Genomic DNA, 24204 nt, shown 5'->3' on the forward strand with positions numbered 1-24204 from the left:
CTCCCTTCTCTTCAGAAGCCAATGCTGGAGGCCCTGCCTCCAGGTTGAAGCAGATGCCAAAGTGCCCCACCAGCCACGCCCCCGCCCACCAAGCAGGGGGTCACCCCTTATTCCAGGGCTCTCCCAGAGCGTCCTGGACCGCATACCCTTGGCAGGCCCGGCGCATCTGAACTGCCCCTGGGAATGGAAAGCAGCCGGGCTGGGGCCAGGCAGGCCAGCGCTCTGCTCTGGAGTTGATTTGCTGTGTGACTTTCGGATGAGTCACCTGGCATCTCTGGGCTTCATCAGCTCCTCCTGGGAAGTGGGGAGAATTGAAAGTGGCCTCCGGATGCTGGTGTGGGGAAGGTCACAAGTGCAAGAAACCCTCACCAGGCTGCGAGGGTGAATCACAGCCTCCTGTGCGGCCGGCAGTGAGAACACGGAGATGCTCAGAAAAGCGAAGGCAGGTTCTCTACTCACCTGCCTGCCTCGCGCACTGGGCCTCAGGGTTCACTGGGAAAAGCCTGGGGCGGAGGAGACAGGTGAACAGTCCCCTGGGCCCACGGAGCCCACACACTGGCTCCTTTACCTGGAACCCACCAACTCAGGTCCTTGTGGGGGTTGGGGGAACCTAGAAATGACCCCAAGTCTTTAAAAAGCGCCCCAGGAATGCAGCAGGCACACAGCTTAACACCAGAGCTAATACCAGCTTCCCTTTCACTGAAGTTAATATTTAAATCCCTCTCCCTCTCGTCACCCTGTTTTATTGTCATTGTCTGAAATTTTTAGTCATTTACTTGCTTGTTTCTTGTCTATTCCCCTCCCCCTCCCCCTCCCCCGACACACACACACACACACACACACACACACACACCTCTAGGAGGAGAATCTCACCCCAGCACCTGGCTTGGTAATCAGGTTTCTGTAAATACGGGAACGAATGAATGAAATCATTTTGCCTGCCTCCCCTGTGGAATGGGTGATAATGCCCCTTGACGGGGACCTTGGAAAGGAAAAAGTCGGCCACCCATGGGTCATGGCTGTGATGAGGACCGCCTGTGGGCCCTCACGTGCAAGGCCCCACGCAAAATGAAGAGTTGGGCCCCTTCTTCCAAAATTATTGAGAATTTTTCAAGGCGGCGACAGCAGGGCCTTAACAAGCAGGGCACCTCTGAGCCGGGTCCAGTGTGACTGCACAGGTCACGAAGCCAGGACGCCGGCCAGGACGATGACGCAGAGGGGGCTCAACAGCGATAGGCAGCGAGAGCGAATGCCTGGGCAAAGGCTCCACCCCTTCCCTGGGCAGCAGGACAGCTGTGTGAGGCAGCATTGTGCCACACACCCCAAAGGGAGGGCTGACAGCAGCTGGCTAAGCAAGGGGTGCCTGCACACATACCCCTGCTACCCCTGCAAAAGGCAAAAGCGGTCAATACGAAAGCACATTAGAGGGAGGAGCAAAGTTATCTTAGAGCAGTGGTCGCCATCGGGAGCACTGACTTGGGAGCCTCCCAAGTGCTACCGTGACCCACAACGCCTACCCCTCGGCTCCACAGCCCCCAAACTCCAAAATCCTTTTTTCCCTTCATTTGACCCATGCATTTAGGCGAGTCCTCAAGGGGCTGTGGACCTGAGCTATGGGTCCATTTTAGAGATGAGACGCTGAGGTCCTGGAAATGTCCAGGGCACAGCCAGGAATCGGCTGAGCCAGGACCGCAATCCTGGGCAGCACTTCCGGGAGGTGCTGGCGGAGGGGAGAATTTAGCTGTTGTTTGGGAGAGGACAGACAGACTTTTTACCAGGGTATCTCTTTCAGCATCCCCATCCTACCCAACCTGGACTTTCGGAGGTCCCCGAGCTGGTGTGTCCCAGGGAGACCCTCCACTAATTTTGCACTGGCCTCCCAAAGACAAGCTTCAAATGACTTGCAGACTGTGCCAGGGTAACTATCTATCCTACGGCTATTAATTAGGAGTCATTTCAATCTCTGCAGATGAAGGTCAAACGACACAGAGTTGACCCTTCTCTCTGGCTGGTGGCTGGCATCCACTATCAGTCTGGGGACCTGGGCCCAGAGGGCTGTACGTCGCAACGGGAAATGGCCTGGTCAGCACATCCTACAAGGGCCGGATGTTGGGAACCAACCTGAATGGGCCTGGGCCCAGGAAGCCAGGTGGGCCGGGGTTTCCCTTCAGCGCCAGCCCTGCAGAGAGTGGCTGTTAGTGGCCCAGAGACCCAGCCCTGCCCATCGGAGAATCAGGCTTTCCTCCCCTTCCTTTCAGCGGCCTGGCCACGCATCCTGTGGAAACCCTGCTTTGGCTCCCTAGTGTTTTCAAATCAAGTCCAAACTTCACGACCACCAAGCTCTGCGAGGCCTGGCCCTGCCCATCTCCACTGCTCCGCGCTCACACTTTAGTTCTGGCCAGCCCAAACTCTGGGATTCCTCGAAGGGGTCCAGCTCTCCCAACTCTCATTTTCCAGACACGCTCTTCCCCTCTGCCTGTGGTGTTTTCCTCCCACATCCACCTCATCCCCAGTGCCTCGCCTTAGACCAGCGGTTCTCAACCTGGGGGTCGCGAACCCTTTGGGGGTCAAACGACCCTTTCACAAGGGTCGCCTAAGACCATCGGAAAACACATATATAATTACATATTGTTTTTGTGATTAATCACTATGCTTTAATTATGTTCAATTTGTAACAATGAAATTGGGGGTCACCACAACACGAGAAACTGTATTAAAGGGTCGCGGCATTAGGAAGGTTGAGAACCACTGCCTTAGGCCCCAGTCCTAGCCATTGCCAGCCTTTCTTTCCCAGAAGCGAGATTGCCTGGATTCACATCCCATGATGTGCGTGTGCTGTGTGATGTTGGGCAAGTATTTAACCTCTCTGAGCCTCAGTTTCCTCATTTTTAAAATGGGGTCAGTAATAGTGCCTACCTCATAGGGTTGCTCTGAGGACCTAATCAGATTATCCCTGTAAGTCACTTAGTGTGTAGGAAGAATTTTAATAATGATTCAAAAATTGGTGCGGGGATGGGGATGGGCTAAAAGGGGTCAATGGGGATAACGGGAAGTATGTAATACTTTCAACAATAAAGATTTAATAATAAAAGATTTAAAAAAAAAAAAAAAGACTGGTTGGAAGCCACGCCCTATGCTCATACTTTGCCATGGTTTGCTCCGTCAAAGCGCCCACCACACCATAGTGTCACTGACCGCCACGGGTCCATCTGCCCAGCGAGAGCCAGGACGGGCCCTGGAACCCAGTGTTTTCCCCTGTGGTGCCCACCTGGTCCCTGTGACCTAGGAAAGGCCCTGCAGGCCCTTCCCGCCGCCCCTCCCCTCCCCATGGGAAGCCTTCCAGCTGACCCAGAGTCTTCCCTTCTGTGAGCAGCTGCCCACCCAGCTCGGGGTCAATTAAAGATTCCCGTTGCTGTTTTGCTCTCCAAGGGCAAACCCTCCCCGATGACGTCCTACTGCCCCAGCCACATTGCCAGATGCGCTGCGGCGGGGACGGTGACGTCTTCCATCCCTGGTGACCCTGGGTGGCACCTGGAACAGCTGGTGCTGGGGCAGATCCAACAGTGTTCTCTGCGCGGCTGGCCTGCGCGGGCAGCAGTCTCCTGGAATCCCCCTGGGCCCTGGGAGGGTGGGACTAGACCAGTGGTCGGCAAACTCATTAGTCAACAGAGCCAAATATCAACAGTACAACGATTGACATTTCTTTTGAGAGCCAAATTTTTTAAACTGAAACTATATAGGTAGGTACATTGTTATTAACTTAATTAGGGTACTCCTAAGGCTTAGGAAGAGCCACACTCAAGGGGCCAAAGAGCCGCGTGTGGCTCGCGAGCCGCAGTTTGCCGACCACGGGACTAGATTGTCACTTCAGATCCAGGCTCGGAAAGAGTGGCCGGCAGAATAATGGCCTCCCCGAAGGATGCCCACATCCTGATCCCCAGAACCTGGGACTATGTCCCCTGACATGGGAAAGGGGGTTAAGGTGGCAGGTGGAATTACATTTGCTAATTAGTTGGCTTTAAAATAGAAACGTATCCTGGGTTCCCCGGGTGGGCCAGTGTTATCACAAGGGGCCTTAGCGATGGAGGAAGGAGCCGGAAGAAGGGGGTTAGAGGAAGACGTGACTGTGGAAGCCGGTTGGTCGGGGTGATGCAGCCTTGCTGGCTTTGAAATGGAGGAAGGGGCCATGAGCCAAGGAATGCGGGCGGCTGTTAGAAGGTGGACAAGGCAAGGAAGCAGATTCTCCCCGAGAGCCTCCAGCACCTGTGACACCTTGGTTTTAGCCCCATGAAACCTGTCGGATTTCTGACCTCCAGAACTGTGAGAGAATAGATGTGTGCGGTCTTCAGCCACTGAGTCCGTGGCAATGTGTTAGAGCAGCCACAGGAAGCTTATACGGAGAGGTCAGGGGGCTTGTCCAACACTTCCAGCCAGAGGAGCTGGGATGAAAACCCAGGGATGGCCCTGGCCTGGTGGCTCAGCGGGTTGGAGCATCGTCCCATACACCAAAAGGTTGTGGGTTCAATTCCTGCTCAGGGCACATACCTAGGTTTCGGGTTCGATCCGTGGTCGGGGCCCTTACAGGAGGCAACTGATAGACGTTTCTCTCTCACAGGGATCTGTCTCTCTCTCCCCCTTCCATTTTCTCTAAAAATCAATTTTAAAAAAATACCCTCGAGTGAGGATTAAAAATAAAAATAATAATGAAAAAGGACCCCAAGCTCCTCCAAAGTCCGGGCTCTCAATGTCACAGCAGTCCTCAGCATTTAAAATGAGCCCTTTCCATCATAAAGGTCCCCCAGAGACTGTTATAGGAAGTGCACTCAGGGGCTGGAGTGGACAGTCATATCTGAGACACAGCCCCACCACCATGGCCAACTTGTGCTGAGCACACATGTTGTGCTCAGGACCTTCCATACATTATCTCATTAGTCCTCATTTTACAGACGAAGAAACAGGCTCAGAGAGGTCTAGTAACTTGCCCTGGGCCACTCAGCAAGTGAATGGAAAAGCCAGCATATGAACTTTGCTGACTCCTGAGCTTAAAATATGAATCCTCGTTCTATATGTGCGTGCACACATAAACATACCTGTCAACACAAAGACTCAAGAGGCGGCCCCCAGATCGAGACCACGATCTGCCAGCCGAGGAGGCATGAGCCCTCAGAGGGCACACAGAGTGCCCAGTCCACACTGCCCCTGGGGGCCTGGAGGACCCCACCCCTCTGCTGCGTGTTCACAGGGAAGTGGCCTGGAGAGGTGAGGGGAGACGCCCCCTCTTCGCCAAGTGAGATGTGAGGACATGGGATGTGGGAGCCAAGGGTGGCCTGACTGCACATGGGAATGCCTGGCAGGACGGCCTGTCTGCAGGAAGGTCACGCTGCCCCTGGTCACGCTGGCCCCAGCTCCCCACGACCTGCTTCGGGGCCTGTGAGAAGTCAGAGCAAGCTGGGCCAGTGGGCTGGGCTTGACTGTGTCCCCCCGGGGTCCTGGGAGCGCTAAGGGACCCCAGAGACTTCCTCCCACCTTGGAAGGGCCCTCGGCTCATCTGCCTGCAGCGGGAGAGGAGGGAGAGCCGGCTTCTCACACCCAGGGAACACCACCATGGATGGTGACTTAGTGCAGGGCTTTCTTTTTCCTCTCCTATCACAGTGGCCTTAAATCTAGACAAAAAACTGCAGAGAAGGTCTGTTGACAACAGACTAGGCCACTCTGAGTGGCTGCCCATTTCGCCTCTTTGAACTACAAATTTCCTGAGGGCAAGGATGTTTCGGCTCAACTCTGAAAAGTTCGTCTCATCTTTTTACCTGTGAGTGTCAGCAAATGACCTGACAAGGTCTGCGGGACTAGACCCGGGAGGACTAGCTCACAGGCAGGCATGAATCTCCTGGAAGTTCCCTCCTAAGGATTGGATTGGTCCTCCCACAAGAAGGAGGTCTGGATGTCTGTTCCCAATCCCCTGGCTCCTGGAACAGCACCCCAATTTTACCCACAAAGCCGACCTCCCCACTCTCAAACACAGTGGTTGGGCCGGGGCTGGTACACCCCTGGCTCAGAGACGAGCCTCTGACTCACCGCTGGCCAATCAATCATTGAACCATTACAAGTGACTTCTTCAGGCTGACGCAGTCCCAGCCAGGGAGACTCAATTCCTGGACCCTCGGGAACGGCAGGACAGAATGACACCATTCTGTCGACTGGAATGGGAGCTGGGGGGATTTCAGGCAGCAGGGGACAGAGCTGATCAGCCCCATGGCAGACAGGGCCTGCCGAAAGAGAGACCGAGTCCTGACAATACCATGCCCAGAGTGAGATCAACCAGGCGCCTTCCAGCCACATACACCAGGCTAAGGCACACCTCCGGGCCCATCAGAAAGGCTGCAGCTCATGTCGTTGGACCCACTTGGACGGCCTGGCTGCTAAAGGCGTGCGCTGCACAGACTGCTTGGGGATGTCAACATGGTCTATTCTGTTCCATAGGATGACTGAGAGGCAACAAAACTCACTGGTTCAAGAGCAGATGCCCTGGGTTCAAATCCTACTCGATCACTTACTAGCTGTATGATTAAGTTCATGACCCTCAGCAACTTGACCAGTGAAACGAGGGTGATAACAGTACCCAGTGCCTGGGGGAAGTAAATGATTGTCAAGTACTCAGAATGGTCCCTGGCATGTAGTAGGTACTCACTAAACATGGCCTCTAATTAGCTCTGATGGATTGGGCATGCATTTGCTCAGACAGCAAACGATGATAAAGTGCCTACTGTGTGCCAGATGCTGTGCCAGGTGCCCCGGACACTTGGTAAAAGGACATGTCCCCTGTCCCTGAGGCTCTTACAATCTTTTGGAGAAGACAACAAGCAGCCGCAAAGCGTGGTGAGCTGCCATGGTAACCCATGACTTTGACCTCACCACAGCCCAACCCTGACCAGTTGAGCTACTTGGACGCAGCGATGAAAATGACTAATGCCCACACAGGGGAAGTTGGGAGGTGGCCAGGGGAGTGGGCAGCAGGGACAGAGCAGAAGCCTAACCCTGGACCGGCCTCCGCTCCTCGGCCACAGAAGGACCTGCACTGGGCCAGCCGCTGCCCATGAAGAAAGAGGCTGTTGTCACCAGCCATCTCGCCAGGCTGCGGGCCCTCCCTGTGGGAGAGGGATTCCCTCCCACTGATTTCTAGGGTCAAGAGCCGACATTCCTGAGGCCTCTGTGGCACGGGCAGCATTCTCCCTTCCTCCCGGGGGAATCCCAGAGGCAGGGCGAGTCCAGCCAGCCTGTCTTTTGCCTTTTGCCCCTTGTGCCCAGCAGAGCATCTGGTTCAACAAGCAAAAGGTGCAGAGCCAGGGCTGGGGGTGTCCACTGGACCCCCTGCCACCCACCAGACGGAGCTATCATTTCTTGCCAGTGTTCTCGGGCTGACCTAGGAGTTTTATGTTATCTCACTCTAAGTGTCAGATGGGGCAAATAAAGCCCAGAGAGATCAAGTTACCTGTCCAACGTCACACAGCAGGTCACTGGGCGGCCTCCTGGGATTTGTGGGGTCGGGAACTGGTTCCCAGTAGCCCTGGCCTGCAAAAGGGCATGAGTGCTCTGGCAGGCGGGCTGCGCTCTGCCATTCAGAAGAGCTTGGTGGCTGTACCTATAGGCAGCCCCTGGCTTTGGGGCTGGGTGGCCCCGTCACACTTTCCCAAGGCTGGGAGCTGAATTTGGGCTGGGCCCCCGTGGGGAGGTTGTCTCAGGCCTGCTGGATAATTAGGGCTCCGCAGTGGTGGCTGAGGGGCCCTGGCTGAGGGCTGAGCAGGCCTGGGCTTCCGCATGCTTGGGGTGGGAGTGGGGGCCCCTTTCCTGAGGAGCAAAGGCGCAAACTGAGAGGAGTCGCTTCCGTCCACCGGCTCCCTCACCTTGGAGTAAAGAGCCGAAGGTTGAGGACCTAGCGAGACGCCTCGGCAGATCCAAGTAAGGGAGAGGTGTCTGGGGTGATTTGCTAACACAGTGATTTTCCAGCCTATTCCTTCTTCTCTTTAAATCCATGGCATTCTTTAAAAACACAACAGGATCTTACATGGAATTATAAGCTACGGAGCAGACAGAACGGAAGCCAGTCTAGTTCCATGGAGGTGGGGGCCCCTCAGAACCCCATGGGCAGCACCTCCACGGTCCACTTTCCTGGAGCCCCTCGGGTACTCTGGAACACAGTTTGGAAATGTGGTTTTAAAACATCAACCGGTGCCCGGCTGGCGTGGCTCAGTGGTTGAGCGTCGACCTATGAACCAGAAGGTCATGGTTCGATTCCCAGTCAGGGCACATGCCCTGGTTTCTGGCTCGATCCCCAGTGTGGGGCATGCAGGAGGCAGCCAATCAATGACTCTCTCCCCTCATTGATGTTTCTATCTCTCTCTCCCTCTCCCGTCCTCTCTGAAATCAATAATATCAATCAATCAATCAATAAATCAAATAAACATCCGCTGGCGCTGGGGTCTGCCTTGGGGGCTGTCGGGGTGCGGATGGCCGAGTCTCTAGACAGGGGACAGTTATCCTTGAACATCCCAGGGGTCCCTTTCAGTGTGGACAAAATGACCACATGGTTCATTGATCCAAATGCTTTCTAGCCCCTTCCCTGAAAGGCCACTGAATTCAAGGTCACCTTCCTAAAGCAGGGGACGGCAGTGGAGTCAGACAGGCTTGGGCTGGGTGGCCTTTGCTGGCATGAAGCACCACCAGGCCACAGATCTGTACTGTCCACCCCGGGCTTGGTCCCGGCTTCTGGGTTACAAGACACCAGGCGGTCCCCTGCCACTGACTTGAGCTCCAGTCCTGGACCTAAATCCAAACCAGAAGGAGTTAGATGGATTTTGATCAGATCTAGTCCAGGCCTTTTTAACCTGGAGTCTGAGATAGGCACGGGGGTGGGGCTGGGGGTCCCTTAAAAATATAAAAACGTGAATCTTTGTGCATTCTTCTTGGGGCGTTCTTCAGATCCTCTAAGGCAGCGGTTCTCAACCTGTGGGTCGTGACCCCTTTGGCGGTCGAACGACCCTTCCACAGGGGTCGCCTAAGACCATCGGAAAACACATATATAATTACATACTGTTTTTGTGATGAATCACTATGCTTTCGTTATGTTCAATTTGTAACAATGAAATTGGGGGTCACCACAACTGTATTAAAGGGTCGCGGCATCAGGAAGGTTGAGAACCACTGCTCTAAGGGCTTTATAACCAGCAAAAGATTAAGACTCACGGTAACCCCCTCAGTGGCCACCTCCTTCAAGAAGTCTTCCAAGGTCTCCCTTAATTTATAATGATCTCTCCCTTCTCCGTCCTATCACAGCCCTAGGATCACTTCAAAGAGTGACCTCGGGTCTAGCTGGAGGGAGTAGCGCTCACTGGTCCCTGAGAGCTGGCTCCCTGCATGTCTGAGGTGCCACACTGCACTGCTGCTGGTCTTCTGCTTACCCGTTTCTTGTTTGAAGCAGAGCCGGATAACCAATGACTACCTTAATCCCCTGGCAAGCATCCCAGTCATTGTATGCAAATACTGCTACTCAGTGGCTAAAAAACTGTTTTTGTAAAAGTAATGTTAACTACATCCTGTTGACTCCGGCTGCTTATCGGCCCTCTCGGCAGAACCCTGTGTGCGCCAGGCCGGCTCTGCCACGGCTTGTCTCTTGACCTCCCCATGACCCCGACTGGGGTAGGCAGCCGCTGAGGTGACTTCTTCTGGCAGGAAAGGCCCTGCTTTTGAAGCTCGGAATCTGGGGTTCAAAGTCTAACTCAGGCCAAGCATCCTGGACAACTCACTTCAGCTGCGTCTTAGAAATGGGCTGGTGATCGTACCCGCCCTGGGCATGGGCCACCCAGCGAACGTGCGAAAGCCCTGTCCGGTCCTGTACGGGTAGCACGGTCACGTGCGGTCCTGTAGTCACACAGAGGACCAGTCACATATCGCACCCCGGCCGACACGATCCATCATGTCTGGCACTACAGTCACGTGACTGCTGTAGTCACGATGGCGCTACAGCCATGTGGAGTACCACTCACACTCAGTACTGCAGTCACAGACAATACTACAGCCGCGTGCAGTACCACAGCCACATATGCTACTGTAGTCACTATGGCACTACAGCCACGTGGAGTACTGCTCACACTCAGTACTGCAGTCACAGACAATACTACAGCCGCGTGCAGTACCACAGCCACATATGCTACTGTAGTCACTATGGCACTACAGCCACGTGGAGTACCGCTCACACTCAGTACTGCAGTCACAGACAATACTACAGCCGCGTGCAGTACCACAGCCACATATGCTACTGTAGTCACATGTAGGGCGACCATGGTCTCCTATAGTACGAGGAGCTCAAGGACATGTGGGGAACTGTGAGGAGGCCAGTGTGGCGGGAGCACAGAGAATGAGGGGTGAGAGTGTGGTGTGTGAGGGGGGCCTGGCGGGGGTCGGGGAGCTGGATAAGGGATGGGGGCCAGGGCAGAGGCGGGGGTGGGGGGAGAAAGGTTAGGGGGCAGGGCACATTCCCTCCTCAGGCACTGGGGATATGGCAGTGAGCAGTGCAGACAAACATCCCCACCTAGAGCTGACAGTTTAGTGAGGGGCAGACAGGTAATAAACAAGACACATAAAATAACCGGTTAGAGCGTAGTACTAGTAGGTGGGAAGGAGAAAACAAAGGCAAGGCCCACGGATGAGACCATGGCGGGAAGGAGGAAGCAGGAGTCCAGGCTCGGGTTTGCTGAATGACTGAATGAGTGCCATCAACCATTGGTGGCCTCACCTGTCCTGTCCACTCTCTTTCTCGGGCTCCAGACAGGCCCGCATCTTCATAACTCATTCTAAGGGCCTCACCCGTCCACGGGAGACAAGCGCACATTTGAGGTTCACTTTCCTCCTGCGCTTTTGGCTTCGACTGCTTCCCGACCTTCGTGCTTCTTCTGAATAACGTCTCACATTTCCCTTCGAATGTCCTATACACGGGGTACATGTCTCAGCTTGTGTCTTCTGCCGCCAACAGGGAGCACGCCTTACCACATGCTAAATGTGCTCCTGCTTCTGCCCAGAGACCAAGGAGAGGGTGTTGGGTCTGGAGCGCTTCCTGCACAGGTGCCCAGAAGGATGCTGGGTTTTGGCGGCAGCAGGTGGGAACCAGGTCTTCGAGGACAAGTGGCAATGATTGCCAGGCCTCTTTCCAGGATAGAAAAGGATGGCTAAGCCCAGCCGGCATGGCTCAGTGGTTGAGCATTGACCTATGAGTTAGGAGGTCATGGTTTGATTCCCGGTCAGGGTATATACCTGGGTTCTGGGCTCAATCCCCAGGGTGGGCATGCAGAAGGCAGCCGATCAATGGTTCTCTCTCATCATTGATGTTTCTCTCTCTCTTTCTCTCTCACTCCCTCTCCCTTCCTCTCTGAAATCAATAAAAGTCCTATCTAATAAAGACAGAATATGCAAATTAACTGTCACTCCACGACAAAGATGTCAGCGCCCACAGCCAATAAGGAGGGAATATGCAAACTGATACGCCAAAGATGGCGGTGGCTGGGCCGGGATGCTTGTGTTCAGCCCCGTCCTGGCTGCTCCAGACCTCTGGGCAGCGCGGGCGTGCAGACACAGAGCTGCCAGGACAGGGTGGGTCGCCTGCTATGAGGTGGCAGCGGGGGGTGGTGGAGGGAGCTACAGGAGGGCGGCAGGACCAGAGCGAAGGTGGAAGGCGGCAGCCAGAGCAACGGCCCAGGTCCCGGAGGGAAGCCAGTGCTGGCAGCCAGGGGAAGGAAGGCCTATTCTTGCACAAATCTTCATGCACTGGGCCTCTAGTACATTATAAAAAGTAAAAGAAAAGGATAGCTAAGAGCTAACTTCTCCTGAATATGGTCGAGACGGTTTTCTCAGTGATACCTCAAACAATAAGAAGATGGAAATGAACCAGTGGAAGTGCCCAGCATGCTAAGGAGGTTGGGAGGGCTCTGTGCAGGGGTCCACAGAAGTCCTGGGCTTAGGAAAGCTGAAAGTTCAGAAGCGCCTGGAGTGGGCTAGGTCGACCAAAGCAGGGACCGTGACCTCAACCACTGAGCCACGCCGGCCCGGCCGGAGCAGGACCTTTTGATTCAGGTTCAGTGCTACTGGACCTAGGGAGCATTCTTTGAAGCCCAAATAGACAATTTGGTGATTTTAGGACAATAAACAGGAAGTTGTGCTTGACATGCTAGTCGGAAAACGTAGGCCACGCATTACCTTGAAAGCTACAGGTTGGAAATAGTAACATCTCCTACAAGAGGAGAAATGAATCCATGGCAGATGGCTACCGGGTGGCTGCTGAGGGTGGGGGTGGGGCAGTCCTACCCACCGAGGGTGTGTTTCCTAACTGAGTTGCTGCTTTTTCATTAAGTGGGATCTCATGGCTAACAAGAAAGGCTGGATGAGCAGCCACAAGGACAAGCTGTTTGTGCAGGAGTCTCCTGGCAACGCAGGGAGCTTGGCGATCGGTTCCTTTCCTGGGATGGCCGATCCACATATGAGAATTTTAGAGCGGGCCAGGATCTTAGTGCTCACGGTGTCCCCTCTCATTTCACAGGTGTGTTTCTTAGCTGCAGCAGAAGCGGGGTCTCAGCAGAGCCCAGTCTAGAACCCTCTGGCGTCTGGCCTCCCAGCCCAGGTGAGCCAGGCAGCAGGGGGCGCGACCCTAGAGGTGGCCGCTGTTGTTCCCCAGGGGAAGGAGGTGGGGCGGACAGAGGGAGGTGTTTGTCTATTCATGGGACAGGCCGAATTGTGAGGCCCATTGTCTGAAACCTCAGGACCGGATGCTAAGAGCGAAAAGGCTTTTCCTCCATGTTGCAGGTAGGACGGTTGCCTACCTGCCTACCAATTGGAAGCCTGGTACTTCTCCCAGAAACTCCCACCAAAGGCTGCTTTTGGGGTGAGGGTCGGGGAGATGGCGCTGCTATCTCCCCAGCTCCCCATGCCTTTGTGACCTTGATCACATACCGATTGTTTAGTGCAGCAATTTTGCCCTGACGACTCTGCGTCGTCCCATAAGATGACCGGTCTGAACCCCTCTCCTCTCTCTCCTTTTTCCTGTTCTCATCAGTACCGGCCCAACGCTGAGTGTGAGGTACGAAGTCCCTGCTCACCTCTCAAGCTCTGCAATAGTTTCCTTCTTTGCCTCCTCCCTCCTTCAATTCCAGCCCGAACCTAGCCTTTAATCAGGTGGTTTCTTGCATCTAGATCACCCTTCTTACATCCCTTCTGGTTGACTCTTTTTTAAAAAAAAAAAATATATTTTTATTGATTTCAGAGAGGAAGGGAGAGGGAGACAGAGAGAGATTGAAACATCAATGATGAGAGAAAGTTGTTGATGGGCTGCCTCCTGCACATCCCCCAGTGGGGATCGAGCCCGCAACCCAAGCATACGCCCTGACCAGGAATTGAACCGTGACCTCCTGGGTCATAGGCCAACGCTCAACCACTGAGCCACACCGGCTGGGCTGGTTGACCTTCAAGGCTCACTCAAATGCCATGTCACCCATGAAGCTTTCCCTGAGCTAGTTTAACAGCTCCACGGGGCCCCCTCTGCTTTGTGTCCCCTCAAAATTCATGTTTACCTGGAAACTCTGAACGTGACCTTATTTGGAAATAGGGTGTTGACATAGGAAATGTCCAAACTTGTAGAGAATGTTTTTATGAATCTATTTGAGCCAAACTGACAACAGCCAGAAAGCAAAATCTCAATGAATTGAGAAGACGCTCTGGAGAATGGCAGTTTTGCAGCTCGTTTTCCACTAGAATCAAAGGAGGAGACACAGGGGGTGACATGAAATCCAATGCGGGTAGATTAAGGGGGCGGGGTGGGGGGGACGCAAAGGGAAGAGGGAATCCCTGGGGTTGGATAAAAAGAAAAATGGAGAAACACATACTTCTCTTACATCGCTGGGTACGGGAAGCTAGCAGTTAATCTTTGCAGCACGCAGAGATGGTGTTCACGGAACAAGGGAACAGTAAAGGGTCTCTGGTCTCTTCTCCGGTGGTTAGATGAGCCCTGAGGGGCCTGAAAAAGGAGATGCCTCTGACAGTTCAAAGGCACCTTATCTTAGATGCAAAAGACAACGGACAGGCTCCGTTAAGGTAAAGCTTGATCTTCGTCAAGGAAACCACAGGCCCAGGATGTGACTACCACGATGACTCACTTTTCCTGAGGGATTTTCATGTTCCGGTCACCCTCTGTGGTTACCTTCCGTCTGAGTTCGCAGGGCCTGCCATGCTGGCCTCCCCTGAGCTTGTCAGGGTTCGTAAGTGGCCCCTTTTTCGTCCACAAAGGTCTTTGGAAAGGTAATTGGTTAAGGAGCTCAAGATGAGGTCACACTGGATTTAGTGTGTGTCCTAAAGCCAATGCGTGTGTCCTCATAAGAAGATGAGAGGACCCAGACACACAGAGCGGCAAAGCAGACACCCACGTGAAGACAGAGGCAGAGACTGGAGAGAGGCTGCCACACACCAAGGACACCACCCAGGAGCCACGGGGAGTCACCAGGGGCTGGAAGAGGCAAGGAAGGGTTGTCCCCTAGAGTCTCTGGAGGGAGTGGGGCTCTGCCAACACCTTGATTCCAGATTTCTGGCCCCCGGAGCTGTGAGAGAATATGTTGCTATTGTTGTAAGCCACCAGGTTTGTGGCAATCTGTGATGGCGGCCGCGGGAAACTAATGCACGCTGTAATCTGCGCCTTCACTGTAAGCACCTGGCCACGTCTCTCTGTCTTTATTCAAATCTATTGTATCCACCCCTTAACCTGGACCCAGAGCTGCACCAACACTGGCAGACACTCAGCAGGCTTGCTGAGGTCTCTCGAAGGCTGCGGTCCTGGGGCAGATGGGCCTCGGCCTGCCCCAGTGTCAGGAAGGAGAAGAACATGGGATTTGCTGAATGGATGTGATGGAGAATGGGACTCGCAGATCTACATCAGAGATTCATTCACTGTTAGCTGCTTTAGGAACAGGGCTAGAGACGCACACACTGTACATTCAGTAGTAGCAAGGCAGACGCAACTGCGAGCCAGTTCTCACACCACCTCCCTGAAATGGGTCCCTGAGTCCCGGCTCTACCCCTTCTCGATGGGGCGCTCAGGCCCTGGTGTGTGGCCCCTGCCTCCGGAAGCCTGCCATCATGGATCAGGCCTCTGATCCAGCCACTTCCTCGTACTGGACCCAAGGCTGGAACAGCCACTGCAAATACTTCCAAACAAACAGTCCACTTCTCCTCCTCCTCCCCCCCCCTCCTCCTGCAAAAACCATGTCAAGGTCAAAGACTTTGGAGGCTGGGCCAGCTGACTAGCTGGCCAGGAGCCTTTGGGGGGAAGAGGGATGGGCCCGAGCTCTATAAATGCTTTCATGGGAGGAGCCCTAGGAGGATGTGGAAAATAAAAAGGAAGACCCTTCTCCTTAGAGACCTTAACCTTGCCTGGCCCTGCCGTGGCGCCCTCGGTACATGGTGGGGACCTTTCTTACTCCTGAAGCCTTTGTGTCCCTTTAAGAAAAGCCCTTATTTGGGTCACCTTTACGGCCTAAGGCACACTACTGTCCACAAATATTGCCAAATCCTGTTGGGCTCAAGGTCATTGTGTGAAACTGGATAGGCACTCGCCCCCAAAAGTAAACAGACCTTTCCTGGCCCTGCTGGCTGTCTGCAGACACTGCTCTTCCTCCTTTCTTTCTCTCTGGGGGCTTGTCCCCCTCAGAGTCCAGCCCACCCCAAATCCAAGCTGGAAAAGGAGGGACACTCATCTGTGGTTTGACACTACTGCCTGTGTAACCTCACTGCAGGCTGCAGGGGGCGCTGCCCTCCCAGCTCTCTCCAGCAGCTCCAGGACCTACCCAAGGCCCATGGCTCACATCACCCACCCCGCAGTCTCCTGGAAATTCACCCCTCCACCACACTTGCCCCTTGGTCCCCAAGTCCACTGGGCCCCCAAACACTCCTAGGTCTGGAGAGCGTCCCAAGGCCCTCTCACTGGGCCCAGATGGGCTCAGGCAAGATTCCAAATTTCCCACCGTGACAGTGTGACAGAGAGAGGACAGCTCATCCAAAAGTCGCTCCAGTAATTGGCGGGATAATTATGAGTTACAGGGAGCGTTCCTGGTCATCCCGACAGGTCTGGTGACTGAACCTAGGGCGAATGGCACTGGGAGTTCCGGAGGCCCCGTGGATCCTGTTTCTGGGGACCTGGTGCCACTTTAAGACATTTCCAATTGGTCCTGGGTTCATTCGCTGGAAGAGACGGTCCAACCCGAGTGAGGTGGGGTGCGGTTCCCAGAGTGTGAACTTGCAGGGCCCCCTCTACACTCTCCCTCCTCCCCCCGCAATGCCATAGACTTCTTTCAATTTAGGCTTGTTTATAGTCAGTCAAGTTTTTCCAGATTGACTAAAGGAGTTCTTCATGTGCCTACTGCAGCCAGTTACAGGAGCAGTGAGAGACCCAGGACTGGGGCCAGCTGGGAGAGTCAGAAGAAAGTTTCTGTGGGACGCAGACAGCTAAGGAATGACAATCACACGCGATTGTGCTCAACGCCACGTCCCCCTGCAAGGACACCCTCCTCTGCCCTCCTGACCCCCTCCGAAAAGGGCTTGGGGAACCCTTCGGGGGGGGGGGGGCATCACCCCGAGGAAATGAAACTGCCGAGAACAAGTCTGACTTCTCCTTTTTCTGTGTGTCCAAGGGTTAAAAACACTGCTGAACGCCCCTTCCAACTGCAAGGTCAAGCAGCTGTCCAAACCACCCAAGGAGAAGTGGGAGCCCCGGACAGCAGACCCCAGCTCGCCAGGCCAGGACGCCCCCGCCGGCTGGCGAGGGAAGAGTTAAATGGTGATCAGCTTTGGCTGATAGCTCAGGCTCCAAAGTTCAGTCCCAGTCCCAGCCACCCCCGAGGAATTGTAAATCTCAGGGCAGCATTTAACAAAACAAAAGCAACCTGGAATTACATGCAGGTTTGGTTTTCTACATATTTACTTAATCTCCTAGGTATGTGGCCCCCTGTCAGCTCAGCTGGCTTCCCTGGCCTTTTCGCCCCCCCTGGCTCTCAACAGTTTAAGTTTCAAACGAATTCCCTGTTTTTGCTCTTCCTCTTCGCAGGGCTGGGTGAGTCAGCCTGGCTTGGGTCGGAGTTGGGTGACAGCCGGCTCACCCTCCCTACTCCCCGGCACCAGGTCTGGGGAAGCTGGAGGGAGAGGTGCTAGGACTACCAAAAGTTACAGGCAGCGCTGGGAGGCTAGGATCCCCTCCCAGGCTGTATTGGGGGGTGGGGTGGGGACAGGGCTGAAGGTAAGAACAAGGGCCCTTTATCAGCTGCCGGTTCCCCTCTCTCCAGGTTTCCAAACACCTGGGCCTCCCAGCGCCTGTCAAGCCAGACTAGACCATCAAAGACCACTTCCCCTTTTTTCAAGCCCAAACCAAGTATCCTCTCTCTTCGTGCCTCCAGCGCTGCAGCCGCCCAGGTTGGGGCTGGGGAGCGGGTTGCCAAGGAAAATACGAAGCGCCAGCAAGCAGCCGCTGGCTCCCAGCTCCCCCCAGGAGCGCACACACCCTCCACTCGCCGCGGTGGCTGCAAAGAGGGGAAGCGAGGAGGGGGAACGCAACACCTTCCCGGGGAGGGAGGAATGGGGTGGGAAATGGGTGGGTCTCCCAAGTTTCGGGGTGGGGGTGAATAGCCAGCCAAGCCACAGATCCTCTGGGAGCAGATCAGCTCCGGACCTGCCAAAACAGACAGTCCAGTGCCCGGGAAATTTACAAGGTGAAACTGACTAGCTCAGCGTTCGCGGGTGGCGCAGAGAAGTCGGGCGGCGGGCGACTCTCAGATCCCGGGCGCGGGCACGGGTGGGTTCGGGCGGCGGCGGCAGGTGGGCGCACCGTCCCCCCCCCCCCCCCCGCTCCCGCGGTCCCAAGCAACTCCAGCCCCCACCCGCCGGACTCGCCTCGCCCCCCGTACCTTCCTGGCGCCGCGTTCTGCGAACTCGCGAGCGAGCTGGCGCCCGATGCCTCTGCCGCCGCCGGTGATGAGCACGTTCTCCCGAGACAGGTCCCGCAGCTTGGCGGGCAGCACCAGCCCGACGGCCGCTTTCGCCACCAGATAGACCATCTGGAGAGGGAACACCACCAACGCGCCCAGCCATTTCCACACCATCCTCCGCGCCGCGGAGCCGGGCAGGGCGGGGGGCGAAACTCCCCGAGCCGGACAAAACAGGAATCGAAAAAGAAAACACCTCCAAACAATAATAAATACACGGAATGAGGGGCAGACAGGAGTCCCACCTGGCCACTCTGGAAACCACCTCTTCCCAAGTGCAAGGCACCGGGTGAGAAAAAGAGGGGAAAAAAAAGAAAAAGAAAAGAGAAATCCTCTTGGGGAGGAGAAAAAGCGTCTCCGAAGGTTGGGACAGTGAGAGGGGTGGAGGGGAAGCCGGAGGTGGGAAGTTCTAACAAGAAGTTTCTTGCCCCGGCCGCCGCTTCGGCTGGGGAATTCGCAGGTAATGTTTACAGGCTGACAGAGGAGTTTAGGCAGGGGAAGGGGGGGAAAAGGGCACCAACCACACGCGCGTACCCTGCTGCAGGCCCGCGGTTTCAAAGTGCAAGATGAAAAAAAAAAAAAAGCGCTGTTTCCAAATTGTAGCGCTTCCCCACCCCTTCTCCAGGAAAAAAAAAAAAAAAAAAAAGTGGGGGGAAAAGTGCTTGGAGCTCCCAATTTCAGCCCGCGAAAGTCTCCCGACTCATTGCTATTCTTGGGCTCAGGAAATTGCTTAAACGCGCTCTGATTGCCAGCAACGTGCAGCAGAAGTGGGGGGTCCGGGTGTCAGTTTCTTTACGTGCATGGCTCGCCCTGGCGCGCGCTCGCTCGCTCTCTCCGGCTCCCTCCCTCTGTCTTCCAGCCGCGGCTGGGAGTTGCCGCCCGATCCGGCTGCCTTTCTCTCCCTCGTTAGCATTTATTGCCTTCTTTTTGTCCTTCCCAACTTGGAGAGGGCCCGGGTGCGGAGCGCGCGTGGGTCGGACACCCGGGTCTGCGCCGCCTTATTCATTCGCTCCCGGGGCGGCAGCGGCGCGGAACTAGAAGGCGGCCGTTTTCCCCCCCCATTTTTTTTTAATACCCCATTAAGTCTGATTGACAGTTAAAGTTGGTCGGAGGCTTCACTCCCGTTCCTCTGACTGGCTGCCGCGGCTTCCCCTCCCCCTGCGCGGTCGCGGGGCGCGCGCGCGCGCGCGGGCGCGCACCCGGGTTCGCTCCGACGCGAGTCCTCCTGGGGCTGGCTCCCCTCTTTGCAAGCAGGGACTTGCCGGCGGTGCCTCTGAGGGCTCGCAGCTGTAACTCCAACGCGCTGGAACCGACTCCTGCGAACCGGCTCCCTCCTCGAGACATTCCCCCTGGTCCTGGACGCGGTCTCCCGGAGCGGGGGTGCCTGGGGACCAGGTGACCGCCCCAGCGTTCGGGGGAGCCCGCGCACGCCTCGATCCAACCAGGTCGCCGAGGGTTTATTTCAGGCCGTTGTTCCCCCCTTTTCCTCCCCCCCAGCCCCCCCTCCCCCCCCAGCCTGCAGGTAGGACCAGGAAGCCACTCCCGGCCTTTGCCCAGACGTCTCCTGTCTTCACTTAGAGTGCACTTTCTAAAGCTGCTCCACGCTGATGGGGTAAACAGCTGGGGAGCAGGGTTTTGCTGTGAGGAGAAGAGGTGGGCAGGGTAAAGGAACTCTGCCCACAAGGTGCCAATAAAATCCCCATAAGATTAGGTGGGAGCGTATTTATTGCTCATCTGGGCTAGAATTACCGTGACTGACAGCAATTTCCTTAATAACAAAAGCCTGTAAACAAAACGTCCTAAGCCCGTGCCCCCTGTGCCGTGCTGGCAGCGCCTTCTCTCTGTGGGTCTCGCTGGGCACCCACCCTGTAGCCTCCTGTCTCCCCTGCTGGAGGGTGGGACCCAGCTCTGCAGAGCTGTCTGTTGCAGGAAGTCTGGGAGGTGACTCACTGAAAAGCAGCCCCGGTGAAAAGTGCTGATGGGACTTGCTTCCTGCCGCCCCCACGGGTCCAGGCCAGGGTGGGGGCGGGGGGCCCAGAGAGCTGCCCTGCCATGCGGGGCAGCGGGTCTGCAGGAAGGTGCGCTCAGGCCGCACCGCCCCACGTTCCCGTGGCTGGAACCAGCTCGGCCAACGCTGAAGATCCTCTGAGGACGTCTTTCTGAGCGAGGCCGACCTGGGGAGAGGTGGCTGGGGCTTACCTCCTCCTCGGCTGCAAAGACCCTCAAGTGAGTTCCCGGGAGAAGCTCTGCAGGGGAGGATCGCCCAGGTGAACTGGGAAACTTCATCGGGAAGCAGCTGGGAGCGCTTGGAAGTGGGGTTGGATGAGAGACTGTGGGTCCTACCCTGAAAGCATAGGTGTGGAATCTAATGAACAAAATAGGTCCAGAGACCTGGGAGCATGGAACAGACCGACAGATCTCAGAGGGTGGGTGGAAGAGAGTAACCAAAGAATTTATCTGCATATATGCATAGCTCGTGGTCACAGACAAGAGTCCAATGAAGGCCTGGGGTGGGGCAGGAGCCAGGTGGAGGGGGGCAAAGGGGTAAAAATGGAGGCACATCTATAATACTCTCAACAATAAAAAATAAATTTTAAAGAAAGGAATGCTTACCTTCTGACTGTGTCTCCCACTGACCATGCAATGGGAAACCGTTGTCCCCATTTGCCAGGTTACCCTGCCAGGGAGTGCAGGAGGGACGGATCCGAATCTAGACCTGATTTGTATTCCCACCCACCCCATTCAGGCAGGAGGGAGGACAGAGGGGCAGGATGAGGCTGCCTGCGGCCTCCATCCAACCCTCCAGAAGTAGGACTGGAAGGCAGGCCATTGCCTTCATCCAACTCCCAGGCCACGGCTCAAGTCAGCACTTGGTTAGAGTGATTGCCGCTTCCTACCTCGGAAGGAGGTCTGTAAAAATGGAAAAGGAATCCCGACCCTGGGGAGACGGGCCCTTCCTACCTGGCCATGGCTGGTGTCCGCCAGGCCTGCCAAGAAGAGGACTCAGAAAGTGTGGAGCTGGAAGGGGTGCGCTCCGCCTGGTCTCATCTGTTATCCTCGAGGCCACCTAGTGGCCGGGGTGTGATACTGCTCCCGCCTCCCGCCTCCCACTTTCCTGCTAACCCACCAAGCTGTCCTTTTCCTTTCGGGCCTAAAAAGGCCCCCCACACCCACTGCTTTATGGGGACACTGAGGCACAGAGATGTTAAGGAACTCATACGCACAGCAGCGTGCTCACCGAAGTCCCCAGATCTCCAACCGGTTCAGATGCCAGACCAATCTGGTGACCACGGGGTCCTACATTTTCTCGGGGCCTGTGTCTGCGTGGGAAGGAGGTTGAGAACCCACACTGGCTTGAACCGTATCGGGTCTTGTACACAGAGCCTCGCGTACTCTCCTTAGCAGCCCAGGAGGTGGGTGCCACTGTGCCACTTGCTGGGAGGAAACGGAGGCTCAGCAAATCGGGGTAACTCGCGCAAGGCCACACAGGGAGCTCCCCTTACTTTTCCCGACCATCAGGTTCGGGGTGAAATCAGAGTGAAAAGGAACGTCAGGCGACCCTAAAAGGAGCTGAGGTTGGGCAGCGGCTGGGAGGCAGACACCTTTTTTCTACTTGTTGCACTTCCAGGGTGTGGGTTTTGTGGGCCTAGAGTCGCTGTGAGCCCCAGGCCTCTTCCATCATCAGTGCCCGGAGAGGTGCTCTCACTTCCTCCGAGCTCCCCATTCCGAGTTCTCAAGGAAGATGAGGGCGAGGGGTGCTGGCTGGGGTGCACAGAGGGTCCCTGGACGTGGCTTGAGTGAGAGCTGCAAGGGCCCGGGGCCTCCTGCCCCTCCCCTCGCGCCCTCTCCCCCCACCCCAGGTCCTTTGCTCTCGGTACCCCCTCCTCCCTCAGTTTCCTTTGGGGCAGGGGGTGGGGAATTTAACTCCAGGGTGAAGTTTGAATTTCACATCCCAGCCTGGGGAGAGGGCCCCACAGCCTCGCCCCCTCCCCCACCCCCCAAACGTGAAAGGAGCCTTTGTGGGCTTGAAGGAGGAGGGAGGTGAGGTGCAGCCTGAGGAGCTAACTGTTTCCATGACTCAGCTCTCCCGGCCCAGGGAGGTGTGAGGACTCAGCAGGGCAGGCGGGAGCCGCCTTCTAGCCAGGCAACCAGTTCCAGGGTTATAGGCCGCCCCCCCCCCCCCCGCTGCCCCCTCCCTTCCCCAGAGCCACCTGTGACCTGCAGGGAACTGACTGGCCCTGGGTGGGTCACCAGGCTGTGAACAGTCACCCCACTCCTCACATCCCCAGGGCCAAGCCCCATTTTTTTTTTACTTACTATTGCATCCCCAGGGCCAAACACACATGTGTAGCCTTTTAACCAGGCACTTTCCTTATTACCATCTCCGCTGAGAGCTGGAAAAATAAATGGGTCTCAAGCCTTGCCTTCTGCCTTTTCTTACCTGAGGCTTAGAGGAGTTCAGAAAGTCCTTCAAGACCACAGAGCTGCGAGAGGGAGGTGGGAACTGAACCCTGGTCAGATGCTCAGCCCTCTGCTTCATCCTGGGGTTGCTCTCAGGACACAGGATCACCGGGGAGCTCGCCAAAATGCAGGTTCCTGGGCTTCCAGCCTAGACTTCCGGGACTAGCATCCTGGCGGAAGGTGGGGCGGGGGGCAGGAATCCGAGTACAGGTGATTGTTCCGGAACCTCCAGTGCAGCCTCTCCGTGGCCCCTCCTTATCTCCAGCCCTGCACACAGGCTTCCTTACCTCCCTGATCCCGCATGGGTCCTTCCCTCCTTTGCACTGAGGATGTGTCTTGGCACTGAGCTCTCACTCATGGGCTGCCTGGGTGGTGCCTCTAGCCAGCTCCACGGGGAAGAGAACTCGAGTGGGAGGAGCAGGGCTGCCTTCACTCGTCCATTCAATCCATCAGTCAGTCAACTGGCCACCGTCGCGTCCTCACCCGGGCAGCCCTCTAGGGACTGGGAGGCTGCGGGGTGATAAGGCCAGCTGTGTTAGCAAGCACGACATGGGGTAGTTCTGGCTTTGGGTTCCGGCAGCTTTACTTCAAATCCCAGCTTCCTCATTTGTGAAGGGAGGATAATAATGGCAATAGGAATAGCAGAGCTCAGGAAATGCCAGTGTGGGCCCCGCACGCCAGGTCCTTTGCGTGTTGCTGGGCAGCTGCCTCCCCTCTGCCTGCAGAGATGCGGGGCTGACCTGCCACCCCACACCCACCAGCACCCTTTCCCCGGGGCCTTTCTCTCTGGCCAAGTAACCCCTGTTCATCTTGCAAAGTTTCCTTTAGCTTGTGGTATCTTTTTCCAGGAAGCTCTTCCCAGCTCCCTCCCCTCCCTTCACTCCCCAAAGTCTGTCCCCGGGGTCCCTCCTCTTGGCCCTGTGCTTCCTTCCCTCCCAGCACAACCACACTGTCATCGGGTTTTCACAGTGTGGCTGGGCGGGTGGGGTGAGGTGGGAGCAGAGGGGTTTGGTGGGTGTGTGGCCATGCAGTGGGTTAATGCTCACCTTCTCCCAACTGGTGATTGTGTGTTTAACTTGTTTTTCATAAGTGAAGTCGGGTCTGTTGTTGCCCCAGCGAAGAAACTGAGTCACTGAGATAAAGCTTCCGAGCAAAGGCAGTGACATCTTTCAAACATATCTCCATTCACTCACTCATCATGTGTTCACTCATTCATTCACTCACTCATTCATTCATTCATTCATTCATTCATTCACTCACTCACTCATTCATTCATTCACTCATTCATTCATTCACTCACTCATTCACTCATTCATTCATTTGACACAGATTTACTGAGCGGTTGCCATGTGCCAGGCCCTTTCTGGATGTTGGAAAGACAGCAGTGGGAGGAACAGCACAGTCGCTGCCCTAACGGGGAGGGCATCTCCACTGGCAGGAGGCGAAGAGTGCCAGGTGGGGGCAGAGAGAGAGGGTCCCTGGGGGCCCGCGTGATGTGGGGGCACAGGGTGATGGGGTATTTGGGAGACAGCGTGATGGGGGTGGGTTGGGCAGCTGTTTGACCAGGGAAGGCCCTTCTGAGGCGACACTGGGGCGAGACCTGAAGTGGGGAGTGGAACCTGAGGGACTCTGAGTCCAGAACCCCCGAATGGAGGGGAAGGAAGGACCAGGGCAGGAGTCTGCT

At 55.8% G+C, this 24204-nt stretch overlaps 1 protein-coding gene and 1 long non-coding RNA gene across 4 annotated transcripts in view; one reads left to right on the forward strand and one right to left on the reverse strand.

Moving 5' to 3' along the window:
- Positions 1-18209, reverse strand: part of DHRS3 (dehydrogenase/reductase 3) — a 40452-nt gene extending 22243 nt beyond the window's left edge. Inside the window, exon 1 of one of the 3 annotated variants that reach the window (XM_036349607.1) lies at positions 17982-18209. In XM_036349607.1, coding sequence (XP_036205500.1) covers positions 17982-18176 — 195 coding nt within the window. In that variant the 5' untranslated portion in view covers positions 18177-18209. Of the gene's footprint in view, positions 1-146; positions 274-13922; positions 14078-17981 lie in introns of those variants that run through there. The other 2 variants (XM_036349609.1, XM_036349608.1) reach the window with 2 other exon arrangements.
- On the forward strand, positions 17671-18642 carry LOC118676161. The gene is made up of 2 exons (XR_004974047.1): positions 17671-17786; positions 18072-18642. It is a non-coding gene; the product is annotated as an uncharacterized LOC118676161 (long non-coding RNA).
- Positions 18643-24204: the final 5562 nt, after the last annotated feature.

Source organism: Myotis myotis, unplaced genomic scaffold (assembly GCF_014108235.1).
Source record: "Myotis myotis isolate mMyoMyo1 unplaced genomic scaffold, mMyoMyo1.p scaffold_m19_p_2, whole genome shotgun sequence".
NCBI lineage: Eukaryota > Metazoa > Chordata > Mammalia > Chiroptera > Vespertilionidae > Myotis > Myotis myotis.